Below are 15,789 nucleotides of genomic sequence, written 5' to 3'. Positions count from 1 at the left end.
GCTTTTTTTCTTGAATGTAGATAGGTAGTTTATTTGGAAATGGTTTGATTTTTATAGGTCTTGCTTTTTAATAGTTGTTAGATGGGGCCAGAACCATGTTTAATCTGGGACTAGTTATTCCCCACTACTGAGGCAAAATTTTAGTACTCTACCCAGTGCCCTACGACTTACAGAATTTTTCTGGGGTGGCTGGTGAGAATAGGCATCATAGGTAGGTGCCAAGTACTGTTTTATTGAATCTTTTGGGATGATCCTGTCTTTGGTCTTGGATTGTCTCCTCACATACACATAGTGATCCATTCCATTGCTGACTACTTTAGGAAATTCTCTGAGGATTTCTGGGTGATTTCCTCTGTGCAGCTATCTCTTTTCTGGCACATCCAGTATCAATATTAGTCCAGAGATTTACAGAGAGAAGTCAAATTTCATGTATGATATTACATTTACCTATAATATAATATATACAATTATGTATTATTATAATATAATATAATATATATATTATATTATTATTATATATTATTATATATATAACAATATATTATTATAATATATAATTCTATATAATATATAATATAATAGGCCTGAGTGACTCTTGGTTAAGGAATCCTCCAACTGAAGATGATTTGAAATTGCCTAAACTCACCAGGAGAGCAATGCATTGAGATGCTATCTGATCTGAAACTAGACACCCTGAAGGTGTGCAGTGAGATAAGTTGCATCTAAGGGTTAAATATATTCTTCATGTGTGGAAATTTACCCCTTACTACCCTCCCAAATTTGTACTCAGAATAACCTTACAAGTCATAAGGCTTGCTCATTTCCAACATACTCTCACATTTTAAATATTTATTTGTATTTCTAAACAGCAAGTTGATGTTAACCAATATTCTTCTTTAATATTTTAGAAACAAGCCCTTCTAGAGAAAAAAATGGCTTATCATTTACAAAAAATGCAAGAAAGTGGCATTAAAAGAGAAGATATGAAGAAAAATACAATTGATTACAGAGAACAAGATGGACCACATGAATGTGAGAACATTAAGGGCTGATGTAGCTATGTAGAAAGTGCTTGTCTGTGTATTTATGTAAAAGATCCTTTTACAAAACTCTGTTTGCTCACGTTTGCTACCTGCTTTGTGCCAGCGAAGGGTTCTAGGCATTTCCCTATAATAGTTCAAGTTGAAAAGTAGACATACATGTAAAAATTAAAATAACCTTATCAAGTGGTTCAGCAGACAGGCTTGCCTATATTGCAGTTCTAACCAACTTCCCTATACTTAATGTATTTTTTGCTACTGAAACCTTAAAAATTTGTAAGATAATTGCTATCACATATCAACATGGTGTTCTACTATTTTGCCAGCCATAAAGAATAGACAGTACCAGAAAAGAACACAGGGAAGAAGGAAAGGAGGAGGTAGAGAAAGATAGAAAGTAACAAAGAAAGGAAAAAAAGGGAAGAAATGAAAGTTTAAAGGAAGAACATCAAGTCATTACTTTGTTATGCCCAGTATCTACCAGCTTCCTTTTATTTTTAACATTTTAAGACTATAGTAGGATTTATTAAATTAATTAATGATATTAAAATTTCATGGCCAGAATACAAAAATGTAGACTTGTTTTAATTATCTGTGACTAAATGTATCAGGAAAGAAGATAATAATCTTCCATGAGTTATCATCATAGCATCCGATCAATCCTATCTCTGTCCCATCAATCCTGTTTCTATGTGAGAGCCTCCCTTTGTCACTTAAGTATATTACTAACTAGTCTCCATTGGCTCTTATTTTTACCTACTTCAGATCCATTTTTTACACTGCTACATAATTACATGTAAAACTCTGTTCTAGTTTTTTTCTCCTGGCCTCAAAACTTAAAGATCCCCATTACCTCTTAAATGAAGCTCAGACTTCTTAGACAACCATTCATCACCATCTAGGGTCAAACCCAAACCTAACTATTTCACATTACCTCCTTGAATAAGGCAGATATGATCTAGGGGTGATATGCTTAGGCTCTAGAGCCAAACTGCTGAAGTCAAAGTCCTGCTTTACCATTGTCTAGCCATGTAAATAGCTTGAACAAAATTATTTAACCTCTTTGAATCACAGTTGCATCATCTGAGAAGAAAATACTCCTAAATCCCATAAAGAGCCCAAGAGTTCTAGCCCATAGTAAGCATTCAATTAATTTCATTGTCTAATCAAACGAGACTGCTGACCGTTCCTAAAACACAAGTGAACTTTTATACTTCTGCGCCTCTCTTTATCCAAGTTTCTAGCCTGGAATGACATGCTCACTGTCCATCTCTGTAACTCCTACAATTCTTTAAGCTCCACTGTAAGTGACACTACAAAAAGTCTTTCTTGATAACTGTAATTGGAAGATACCTGTCCTTCGAATCACTTATAGTACTTTGTATTATTCTTAATACATGTATTCCATACTTCCCACTGTCTTAATTACCTATTATATTGTAACTCCCACCTTTCTGTTTCACAGAGCACCTAGTATTGTATGTATATATGTATATCTTTGTGTGTGTTTGTATACATGCATGCTTACTGAATGGACTATTCAGTCTATTCAGCTCATTGAGATAATGATAGCAATTTCATCCTTCAAAAAAGAAATCACTTTAGAAACTATATACATCCCTGCATCAACAACCATTGATTTTCTCATTTAATAGGAAAAGAGTTTCAAGAAGACATTTTTAAACACTTGTTGCCTCAAATCCCTTTTTTTGAAGAAGTGGGATATAAATTAATTTATTTTATCAAGGTGACAAATGAAATTGAATTATTCCTCTGTAGTAATATTGTCATCTTCCACCAAGTAGATAGCTTCCAGAGGGACAGAGAGAATAAGAGAGGACAGGAACATTGGGTGAACCTGCTCCAATGAGAAGACAGATCACTCTCACATTTAACAGCCTTAATGAAAACCCATTGAGCGCACATGCTGTGAGGATCCTTTGCCCTCCTAAATGGTTAGAAACGGGAACTATAATTTCCTTTATCACAAAGGAGGAATATGTATATGGTTGTTTATGCTAGGCTGTGAGGTACATTCAAGAGTTGCAATTGTCACTGTGGGCTGGTGGGTCTCCAGCCAGTAGCTATATTGGTATACATCTCTACAAAGACGAAATGGCGTGTTACAGTTGAGCCAGGTATAGCTTTTCTCTCTGTCAGAGGAAAATTCTGTCCTTCTATCTTTTAACTTGAAAGGATAATATTTGAAGAGTAATCGTTTTTCACATTCCTCCATCTTCTCCAATACCTCCCCACAATCCTAAATAGAAATTAGCATATAGGCTCACTTCCTATTGGGCATGAAAAGAGAGCCTGTCTTGGGTAATTCTGTCATCATCATTATTAAAAATAAATGTTTTGTTGCATTTTTTTAAGCTTATTCTCCAAAGAAGAAAAAGAAGAGTAATGATGACATAAAGATAATTTATCCTCTTGATGACCAGAAAGCAAATAAAGGAGCATATGGTAATTTAATATTGTGATAAGAAATATTAAATAGTATTTTTGGGAAAGACTGAATTTGGATGGCCTTTTTTGCTTAAGTTCAGATAATTCCTCTGTTCTTTGGTGTCAAATGACAGATTTAGAGTGATGCTTACAAACAATGATATAACCTCTATTGCTTTCAGAATTTCATCTCAAGTTACAGATTTAGTGTTCTAAACTTATCATTTTAGACAAATTAAATGGTCTATTGCTGCTGAATGAAAAATACATGGACGTAACAAATTGCAAGATAATTTTTATATTGCTCGAAATGATTTTTAAAAACTCTGAAACGCAAGAGGGAGGGGATATGGGGATATATGTATACGTATAGCTGACTCACTTCGTTATACAGCAGCAACTAACCCAACAATATAAAGCAATTATACTCCAATAAAGATGTTAAAAAAAAGAAAAAAAACTCTGAAGTGAGTCAGAAATTAAGTTTATGTACATTCACTCAACCCACTAGGGACCCCAGTGAAATATCACTTTCTTTATTTATATCATTCTATGTTACTTCATGTTGTCCATTAGAGCTCATTGGATTAGACCAGAACCCAAACAACAGCATAAATAGCCTCCAAATAATATACTATCAAAAGTATAAGACTGGGCTTCCTGGTGGCGCGGTGGTTGAGAGTCCGCCTGCCGATGCAGGGGACGCGGGTTCGTGCCCCACTCCGGGAGGATCCCGCGTGCCGCAGAGCGGCTGGGCCCGTGGGCCGTGGCCGCTGGGCCTGCGCGTCCGGAGCCTGTGCTCCGCGGCAGGAGAGGCCACAACAGTGAGAGGCCCGCATACCAAAAAAAAAAAAAAAAAAAAAAAAGACTGTTAGAAATTGAGCAATATGAATTCTTCTCCCATATTAAATTTCCAGGGAAAAATTAAAGTATAAAAATTAAATCCCTTTGTCTTTATCAGTTAAATTCTAAAGAAAAAGTTTAAAATCTTTTCTTCCCTGACTGTGTAATTTGATTAGTCTCATAAAGTCTCTGGGATAAGATAGGGTTAGCTGAGGCTGTCTTCCACTTAGGACTACTGAGGTTTACTTAATTCAGCTCTAAGCTTTAAAGACCAAAGATTTTTGAAGTCCAAAGATTTTTTGGTCCCATTTTTAAAGTCCGAAGATTTTTTAAATAAAATATCAAAGAGTTACTTACAACACATACAATTATGACAACACAAGCCACATATCTACTAAATGTAGACAATAAAACTAAATTCTCAGTCTCTAAAGCAGTTATCTCATGCAGATGGTCTTCTAAAAGTCTAGTGTTGAATGCAGGCCAGACTGGTCTTACTGATGTCAAAAAAATCTCAGTGTTATTGGAGGAAAGGATGATAGATGGAAAATATGATTTTCAGCCTCACTAAGGTACCACTCTATCTGTGACAGTTGTCCAGGTATCAAAACTATAAATTTAATTAAGCATAGTTGGGAGACAAAGATGAATTCTAAAACTATATTAATACATATCTGGAGGGGAGAGGATCTATTTCTACCCTCTAAGAGATTGGCAAGTGAATCATTCTTGTTTTGTGTGAATTTTAGAAATGTACAGTAGTGATATCACAATTCATTATATATTAAAAGTGCCCCTCTTTCCCATTCACCATAATCAAACCTCCTTAGTTTCCATCTCATCACTGAACTGAGTATGAACTCCATACAGTGTCACAACCTTTACACTCTTATGGGCAGTCTGCCCCCACGTTTTATAATTGGCAACTATCCAGAGTTCAGAGGCCAGAATTCTCTATAGTTCCTGCTTCTGATCTTGTCTCTGTATTTTTTCATTCTCATAAAAAGATCCTGAGGTAATTTATTTTGGATTTTAAATTACCCTAAAGCAAAATGGAATTTTTTTATATAATTGCATGAATTTTAACACACGTATGAATTAGTATGACCTTTACCACAATCATGTGAGAACATTTGCAACATTCCAAAAATGTCCTTTTGCAGTCACACCGCCTTCTCTCCCACTAATAAGCCCAGGCAACCACTGATATGTTCTCCATCACTATAGTTCTTTTTCCTTTGGAAAATGCCTTGTAAATGGAATCATATCGTATTTGATCTTTTGATAATTGCTCCTTTCAGCATGCCTTTGAAATTCTTTCAAATTATTTCATTTGTCAATAGTTGACTCTTTTTTATTGCTGAGTAGTAGTCCATTGTGTGTATGTACCAGGTTTATTTATGTATACATCAGTTGAAGGAAATTTGGTTGTTTCCAGATTTTGGTGATTATGAATAGAAAGATCAGAAGTATACATTAAGCTTTTTGTGTGAACAAGGAATTGTTGTATATGTTTAAGTTTATAAAGAATTGCCCAACTGTTTTCCAGAGTGGCTTTAGCATTTTGCATTCCCTGTTTGCTGTGCATCCTTGTAACTGTTGGTATTATCAGTACTTTTTATTTTAATCATTCTAATAGATGTAATGGTATCTCATTGTGGTTTTCATTTGTATTTGCCTGATGGCTAATGATGATGAATATCTTTTCATATGCTGTTTGCCTTTTGTAAATCCTGCCTGGTGAAGTATCTGTTGAAGCTTTTTGCTCTGTTGAGTTTTGGGAGTTATTTGTATATTCTGAATATAAGTATTTTTCAGGTGTGACTTGCAAATATTTTCTCTCAGTCTGTAACTTGCCTTTTAATTTTCTGTTTCTGTTTCTGATTGATCAGTGTGTCTCCCCCTTTGCCCATATTGCTCTGTCTTTGATTACTGTAGCTTGTTATTAAAATGTAGCATAATTCCAGCAACTTTACTTTTCTTCAAAATTTTTATGGAGATTTTAATTCATTTGCCTGAGTATAAACTTTATACTCAGCTTTACTGCAAAAATTATGCCAGGATTTTTGAATGAAGTATATTAAATCAATCTATAGATCGATTTAAGGGGGAAAGAAATCTTTACAGGGTCCTTCCAATCAAGGACTTTTAGGTAGTCCTTGATTTCTTTCATAAGTGTTTTGTAGTTTTCAGTATAGAAATCTTGTATATGTTGTTATGTGTATACATAAGTGCTTCATTTTTGGTACTGTTGTACATGGTATTTTTAAAGTTTGATTTCCAATTGTTCATGGCTATTGTTTTTACTATGTCTCTTTGTACAGATTTTTTAGTGGTTGTTCTAAGTAACAGTGTACTTACTTAGCTTATCACAGTCAACCCTAACTAGATATTCTACTTCTTTATGTAGAATGTGGAAACCTTACCACTATATATGCCTCCTTACTCCTCTCCCCTTTGTTATAATGATCTTATGTATTACATCTACATATACCAAACAGCCACTCAGAGTAATCATCATTTAAATGACTAAATAGGGGAAGAACAGCCTATCATATTTACTCAAATTTGGTCGCCCATTAATTCCTGATGTTTCTGGTCCCATGTTTCTTTCTGGTATCATTTTCCTTCAGTCTGTAGAACTTCCCTTAGCATCTCTTTTAGAACAAATTATCTGGCACTGAATTATCTTAGTTTTCCTTCACCTGAGAGTATTTTTATTTTACTTTCATTCCTGAATTATACTATTTACCCTTGATATCGAATTATAAGTGTCAGGCTTTTTTTTTTCCCAAAAAAACTTTAAAACTGTTGTTCTCCATGGTTCTGATGGACATAGATAACATTATTAAGGTATTTTAATATAATTGGTATGATATTGTATACAGTGTTTTGTGACTTGCTTTTTATACTCAGCATTGTATTTCAAAAGTTTTACCTATGTATTGTCTGACATTTTATTTCCTTTCAGTACTAATCCTATCCCATTGTGTGAATATCCCATTGTGTAAATATACCACAATTTAATATGTTTTTCTTTTGGTGGAAGTATTGGTTATTTGAACAATATTTCACCATTCTATACATATATATCTCCTGGTATTCATGGACAGGTGATTCTCTAGGGGTTATATGCCTTGATATGGGATTTCTGGGTCATGTTCCCTCTTCTGAGAAATTATTTTTTCAAAACTCTTGTCCATTTTCCTATTGGGTTATTTTTCTTTCTTTTACAGATTTGAAAGATTTTTTTGGTCACACATTCTATTATATACATATATACGGTATAGCAATATCTTCTTCCAATTTGTAATATGTTTCTATTCTTTTTTTATCTTTTGATGTACAGAAGTTCTTAATTCAGTATAATAAAATGTTACATTTTTCCTTATAGTTTGTATATTTTGTTACTTTTTATTTGAGGTTCATTTCTATGAGTTCTCTTTGATATGGCAAAGACATTAATCTTTTGTCTTATTTGTGGCACATATTTCCATAATTTTGTTAATGACTTTTTTTAGGCTTATTAAGCATTTCAAACATAAGCAAAAACCAACAGAATCTTTATGTGCCTATCTTTCAGCTTCAGCAACTCCTGAAACAGTTTTGTTTTGTCTATGCCCTCAACTTCTCCCTGCTGCCATATTGTTTTAAAGCACATCCCACACATATTATTTCATCCATCAACATATCAGTATGTACCTAAAAGATAAGGATTATTTTTTTAATGCGTAAGCACAATACCATGATCACATTGCACAAATAATAATTCCTTAATGTAATCAAATATCTAATTACAATTCAGCTTTCCAGTAATCTCATAAATGTCACAAAAGTATTTTGACGTTACTTTGAATCTACATTGACACATACTGCGATAGTTTGTATGTCTTTTGAGTCTTTTAATCTATAGGTTCTCCTTCCATATATTCCTCTCTTTCCCTCCCTCCCTTCCTCCTCTTCTTTAAAATTAGTTTATTTGTTGAAGAAATTGAGTTGCTTGTCTTGTTGAGCTCCTCAGTTACTGAATTTTTGCTGATTGCATCTATATGGTATATGTTATTTCTTCTGTATTTCCTGTAAAGTATTAGTTAAATCTATGCACTTTCAGGTTCAGTTTCTTTAGCAAGACTGATGCATACATGATGGTGTATCTTTCCATCAAGAGACACATAATATTGCATTGTCTTTCTCTTTGTGATATTAGCAGCCATTTATGTTCAAGGCCTTGATCCACACATTAATTATGCATTACAAAATTGGGATATTTTTCCTTCTTCGTAAACTAGCTAGAAAATTTCTAATAAAAAGAAACTTTCCCCCAACTACTATTTGGTTACTTTGTGATACAGGATACTTGAGAAAAGCAGACTGATGCTTAATATTTTACCATCATTTATTAGTTTTCAAAATAATGTATTGTTTCAGTAGCATCTTCTAACAGTGAGCAATTAGTTTTGTTTCATTATGAATTCACAGATTTATATAAATTTTATGTGCTTAAAATTTTCTATTACTGTGCTTACTAATGTTGAAATTGTGACAGCTCTGGCCAGTGAGGGCCCCTTCAAGATAACTTTCGAGTCCTTTTTGACACAACCCTAGTGATTTTTGTTAGCTTCCTTGCTATCTGAGAAGACTGGACTATCCAGTCTTACCTTGAACACATTCAGTTGTTTCAACACCAGTGAGTTTCATTGGTATCTTTGAGAAGATGAAGTAATCATATATTGTTGGACCTATTTCTGGACATGCTCTTTTCTTTTATTGGTCTATTTGTCCTTATGTGAGTATATTCAATAGCATTCTCATAATTACTGTAGCTTTATAATAAGTCTTGAAATTGGGCAGTTTGAGTTCTCCAACATTTGTTGTTCTTCTAAGTTGACTTGGTTGTTCTAGGGCCTTTGCATTTCCATAGAAATTTTATTTTTTTTATTTAAGTATAGTAGATTTACAATATTGCAATAGTTTCAGGTGTACAGCATAATGATTCAGGGTTTTTTTTGGCAGATTATATTCCATTATAGGTTATTACAAGATATTGAGTATAATTCCCTGTGCTATACAGTAAATCCTTGTTGCTTATCTCTTTTATGAATATAGTGTGTATCCATTAATCCAATACTAATTTGTCCCTTCCTTATTCCCTCTCCCCTTTGGTAATCATTAAGTTTGTTTTCTAAGTCTGTGAGTCCATTTCTCTTTTGTATAGATTCATTTGTATTATTTTTTAGATTCCACATATAAGTGATATATAGTATTTGTCTTTCTGTGTCTGACTTAATGCACTAAGCGTAATATTCTCTAGGTCCATCCATGTTACTGCAAACAGCAATATTTCATTATTTTTTATGGTCGCCTAATATTCCGTGTGTGTGTATACACATACATGATACACCACATCTTCTTAAGCCAATCATTTTTTGATGGGCACTTGGGTTATTTCCATGTCTTGACTACTGTAAATAGCAGTGCTGTGAACATTGGCATGTATGTATCTTTTCAGCTCTCCAGTTTCTACAACATAGTCAGCTGGGATTTTATTTGGGTTCACCTTTCATTTCTTTTTCTTGCTGGCCAGGACCTCCAGAACAGTGCTGAACAAAATGGTGATTGTGTACATCCTGATCTTGTTCTAAAATATAAGGCCAAGTGATCAATATAAATTAGAATATAGTTCTGGAGATTTGAAGATAGCTTTTATCAAAGGAAGGACATACCCTCATACTCCTCATTCACTAAGAAGTTTCATCATGAATGGGTGTTGAATTTTATCAAGTTTTTCCTTTCATCTTTGAGATAATTGTCTACATTTCCTCCTCTTTTCTCTTACTGTAGTAAGTTACTTTGGCTTATTTTTGAATGATAAACTAACCCTGCATTCTTGGAATAAGCCTCACTTATTCATTATGTATTATCTTTTATTGTATATTATTAGATTCAATTTATTTATAGATTTTGCATCTTTATTCATAGGAGAATATTGACTGAGTTTTTCTTTTCTTGTAATGTCTTGTAATGATTTTTATATCTGAGTGATTCTGGTATCAAAGTATGAGTTGGGAGAGGAGTTTACTGCTCTTCAATTTTCTGGATGAATTTGTGTAGAATTAGTGTAAATTCTTCCTTTGGTATTTTGTGTAATTCAGAAGTAAAGTCTTTTGAGCCTGGAGTTTTCTTTGTAGAAATGTTTTTAACTATATATTCCATTTCTTTAATAGATATGAGGTTCTTCATATTTTCTATTTATTCATGAATGAGATTTGATTGTTTTTGAGGAAAATCTGTCCCTTTCATATAAGTTTATTGCTATAAATTTTCATAATCTGTTATTTTTAGTATTATCTATAGACTGTTATGCTGTTATCTCTAATTTCCCTGATGATGGAAATTTGTGTCTTCTCTTTTTCCTGGTCAATCTGGCTTTATCAGTTTTATTGAACTTCTCAAGGAGTCAACTGTTAGTTTTTCTCTCTTGTTTTTCTATTTCTTTTTCACTTTGATCTTATTTCCTTTCTTCTGCCTACTAAGTGTTGACAAGGATGTGGGAGAATTAAAACTCTGACACACTGCTGAATGGTATGAAATAGTACAGCCACTTGGGAAAACAGTTTGGCATTTCTTAAAAGTTAGACATATACTTACCATATGACCCAGCCATTCTACTACTAGGTGTATTTACCCAATAGAAATGAAAAAGTATGCCCACACAAAAACTTGTGCAGGTAAGTTCATAAATATTTGTAAGTTGCCAAAACTGGAAACAACCCAAACAACAGGTGAATAGATAAAGAATGGTAGCATATCCATACAATGGAATACTTCTCAGAAATTTTTTAAAAAAAGGAATGAATTATTAAAACATACAATACTGAGTGAAAGAAGCCAGGCAAGAAATACTATATATCACATACTATATGATCCCATTCATATAAAATTCTAGAAAATTCAGATTAATCTTGTGTAAGAGGTAGAGAGCACTGTTGTCTGAGGATGGGAAGAAAGAGATAAATGGATTACAAAGGTGGATGAGAAAACTTTCAGGGGTATTAGAAATTTTATTTTGGTTGCAGTGATGACTTCACAGTTATAGATGTATTTTTAAATTGAGGAAACCATTCAATTTAAATAATTAAGTTATAATTAAACCAATTATAATTAAACCATTAAATTATACTTCAGTGAGTTCTTTTAAAAACTATACCGTTTCTTTCATTTACTTTTAGAACCCTTTGTAAACACCATTCATCGGTCTCTAAGTAGTTCAAAGAATATTGCCAAAACATCAGTACCTTCTCTTGTTTCTCAACCAGATGTACAAGATAATGATACTGAACAAAAGGTATGAAATTATGTCTCAAGCTTCTGTATGGTGATTATTAATTTATCTAGTTAACTTTTACTTCTGTGAACCATCTCCCTCTCTACCGTGTTATGGATTGGTTAGGGATATTAGGATCTATTTATGAGAACTGATCCCTTTCCCTAGAAGTGTTGAGTTACCTTTGTGCTAAACTCACTCACTCTCATTAGTAGAAACTAATCCAAACAAACATTTAGCAATTGCAATATCTAATATTTATTGAGCATCTACTGTTGGCCAAAGCCCTGTGACTTTTTCCTGAAGGAAGGGAAAATGAATAAATTGGTCACATAGGATACAAAGAAGAATCCGGTATAATCTTTCCCCTTGAGGACTCATTGTCTAATGGGGCAGACAGATGCAAAAATGTTATTACAGTAAGTTGAGAGTCTGGGATGATAAATTTTATTTTGATTCTTAGCAATGTGTTTTTAAAGCATTAGATTGGATTAGAATAGGTTGGATTGTATTTCCCTGAAACAAACTGAATGACTAAACGTTTTAGAACCAACCACTAAATAGATTACCATGTCTTTAAAAAAAATGTGGAGTACTAGAAGAGGGTAAAGTTTGTACGTGGCTGCATATTAAACTCAATTTTGAACTAGTGAAATTTGAGATCCCTGTGGAAGGTGTCCTAGGAGGTTGGTAATAAGTATTGTCCCTGAGACAATTTTCATGAGAGAGTTAGAAGATAAAAGGGAAGAAAATCTGTATTAATTTGGTTGATTGGTAGAAGGCAAAATCTTTCAGAAGTGAAGTTACTAACGAATGTTTTTATCTTTAATGTTGTACCATATAGAAAGATGGAGAGACAAATAAAAAATCAAGTGTTTCTGATAATAGAGGTAAGAAAATAAAAAACATTCATAATTGTTCTGTTGTTTGTTAAGTACCTAATTATGGTTTCACCATATGGTTTCTCAAGTTACTTGTTATACCATGGATTTTAAAAACCATGGTTATTTTGGAAAATAAAGCATGGTATAAAACTGTTTATGAATTTTGATGTTATAATTAGCCTATATGTTTGAATGATTGCTTGATAAGTATGACTTCTGAAATATGCAAAGTGTGGAAAAGTTAGAGTCTCTGCTGTAGCTGTTTATAGTGATAGGTAGAGTAAGGTACTGACATACTATGGTTCAGTAGGTTATAATACAGAGAAATATGCCCAGGAAGGTCCTCATACTGCACTGCCATCTATTCCCCACAGACAATACATCCTATTTCCCATCTCCCCTTGAGTGGAATATACAATAACTAAGTTTTTCTGCACCTTGTTAGATTTTTGGAAGTCACTAAAAACACTCTCATGCAAAACCTATATACACACATAGAAAATACTAGACACCTCCATCCAGTGGCCAATGACCACCTCAAATTCAATACAAAAATCAAAATTTTCAACTTCTTGATCCTTCTGTTTTTACCCAGGCACAAAACTGGACTTATCTTTGACTCTTCCTCTTTCTTGAATTTTGTATCCCCAAGTTGCCACTCTCTGTCTAATCTACCTCCTTCATTCCTCCTTCCCTCTCTTTTGTATTCCCACAACTGCTGCCTTTCTTTCCTCCATCCTTGACTATTTCAGTAACCTTCCTCCAACCTCTCTTCATCTTTTTAATCCACCCTACATTTTGGTGTAAAGCAATCTTTCTAAAACACAGATCTGTTTGTTAATGTGGTGTATTACAGTTAACCACTTGCATATGTTGAACCATTCTTGCATCACAGGGATAAATCCCACTCGATCCTGGCATATGATTCTTTTAATGTACTAATGAAATGGTTTGCTAATATTTTTTTTTTAGCTTTTACATTTCCTGTTTATTTTTTTTAACATCTTTATTGGGGTATAATTACTTTACAATGGTGTGATAGTTTCTGCTTTATAATAAAGTGAATCAGTTATACATATACAAATGTTCCCATATCTCTTCCGACTTGCGTCTCCCTCCCTCCCACCCTCCCTATCCCACCACTCCAGGCGGTCACAAAGCACCGAGCCGATATCCCTGTGCCATGCGGCTGCTTCCCACTAGCTATCTACCTTACGTTTGTTAGTGTGTATATGTCCATGACTCTCTCTCGCCCTGTCACAGCTCACCCTTCCCCCTCCCCATATCCTCAAGTCCGTTCTCCAGTAGGGCTGTGTCTTTATTCCTGTCTTACCCCTAGGTTCTTCATGACATTCTTTTTTTCTTAAATTCCATATATATGTGTTAGCATACGGTATTTGTCTTTTTTTTTCTGACTTACTTCACTCTGTATGACAGACTCTAGGTCTATCCACCTCATTACAAATAGCTCAATTTCATTTCTTTTTATGGCTGAGTAATATTCAATTGTATATATGTGCCACATCTTCTTTATCCATTCATCCGTTGACGGCCACTTAGGTTGCTTCCATGTCCTGGCTATTGTAAATAGAGGTACAATGAAGATTTTGGTCCATGACTCTTTTTGAATTTTGCTTTCCTCCGGGTATATGCCCAGTAGTGGGATTGCGCTGGGTCATATAGTAGTTCTATTTGTAGTTTTTTAAGGAACGTCCATACCGTTCTCCATAGTGGCTGAACCAATTCACATTCCCACCAGCAGTGCAAGAGGGTTCCCCTTTCTCCACACCCTCTCCAGCATTTATTGTTTCTAGATTTTTTGATGATGGCCATTCTGACTGGTGTGAGATGATACCTCATTGTAGTTTTGATTTGCATTTCTCTAATGATTAATGATGTTGAGCATTCTTTCATGTGTCTGTTGGCAGTCTGTATATCTTCTTTGGAGAAATATCTATTTAGGTCTTCTGCCCACTTTTGGATTGGGTTGTTTGTTTTTTTGTTATTGAGCTGCATGAGCTGCCTGTAAATTTTGGAAATTAATCCTTTGTCAGTTGCTTCATTTGCAAATATTTTCTCCCCTTCTGAGGGTTGTCTTTTGGTCTTGTTTATGGTTTCCTTTGCTGTGCAAAAGCTTTGAAGTTTCATTAGGTCCCATTTGTTTATTTTTCTTTTTATTTCCGTTACTCTATGAGGTGGGTCAGAAAGGACCTTGCTATGATTTATGTCATAGAGTGTTCTGCCTATGTTTTCCTCTAAGAGTTTGATAGTTTCTGGCCTTACATTTAGGTCTTTAATCCATTTTGAGCTTATTTTTGTGTATGGTGTTAGGGAGTGATCTAATCTCATACTTTTACATGTATCTGTCCAGTTTTCCCAGCACCACTTATTGAAGAGGCTGTCCTTTCTCCACTGTACATTCCTGCCACCTTTATCAAAGATAAGGTGTCCGTATGTGCATGGGTTTATCTCTGGGCTTTCTATCCTGTTCCATTGATCTATCTTTCTGTTTTTGTGCCAGTACCATACTATCTTGGTTACTGTAGCTTTGTAGTATAGTCTGAAGTCAGGGAGCCTGATTCCTCCAGCTCCTTTTTTTGTTCTCAAGATTGCTTTGGCTATTCGGGGTCTTTTGTGTTTCCATACAAATTGTGCAATTTTTTGTTCTAGTTCTGTGAAAAATGCCAGTGGTAGTTTGATAGGGATTGCATTGAATCTGTAGATTGCTTTGGGTAGTAGAGTCATTTTCACAATGTTGATTCTTCCAATCCAAGAACATGGTATATCTCTCCATCTATTTGTATCATCTTTAATTTCTTTCATCAGTGTCTTATAATTTTCTGCATACAGGTCTTTTGTCTCCTTAGGTAGGTTTATTCCTAGATATTTTATTCTTTTTGTTGCAATGGTAAATGGGAGTGTTTTCTTGATTTCACTTTCAGATTTTTCATCATTAGTATATAGGAATGCCAGAGATTTCTGTGCATTAATTTTGTATCCTGCCACTTTACCAAATTCATTGATTAGCTCTAGTAGTTTTCTGGTAGCATCTTTAGGATTCTCCATGTATAGTATCGTGTCATCTGCAAACAGTGACAGCTTAACTTCTTCTTTTCCGATTTGGATTCCTTTTATTTCCTTTTCTTCTCTGATTGCTGTGGCTGAAACTTCCAAAACTATGTTGAATAAGAGTGGTGAGAGTGGGCAACCTTGTCTTGTTCCTGATCTTAGTGGAAATGCCTTCAGTTTT

The 15,789-nt window shown here is 34.2% G+C and overlaps 1 protein-coding gene across 1 annotated transcript in view; it reads left to right on the top strand.

The window, feature by feature from the left end:
* The window catches only part of FSIP2 (fibrous sheath interacting protein 2), a 126,219-nt gene that overhangs the window by 26,275 nt on the left and 84,155 nt on the right, over positions 1 to 15,789 (top strand). Inside the window, exons 8-11 of the mRNA XM_060016467.1 lie at positions 909 to 1,032; positions 3,417 to 3,506; positions 11,561 to 11,676; positions 12,500 to 12,545. Coding sequence (XP_059872450.1) covers positions 909 to 1,032; positions 3,417 to 3,506; positions 11,561 to 11,676; positions 12,500 to 12,545 — 376 coding nt within the window. The remainder of the gene's footprint in view (positions 1 to 908; positions 1,033 to 3,416; positions 3,507 to 11,560; positions 11,677 to 12,499; positions 12,546 to 15,789) is intronic.

The sequence above is a fragment of the Delphinus delphis genome, chromosome 7 (genome assembly GCF_949987515.2).
Source record: "Delphinus delphis chromosome 7, mDelDel1.2, whole genome shotgun sequence".
Taxonomy (NCBI): domain Eukaryota; kingdom Metazoa; phylum Chordata; class Mammalia; order Artiodactyla; family Delphinidae; genus Delphinus; species Delphinus delphis.
Note: the sequence above shows the minus strand (reverse complement) of the source record. Positions and strands in the feature narration are given on the sequence as shown.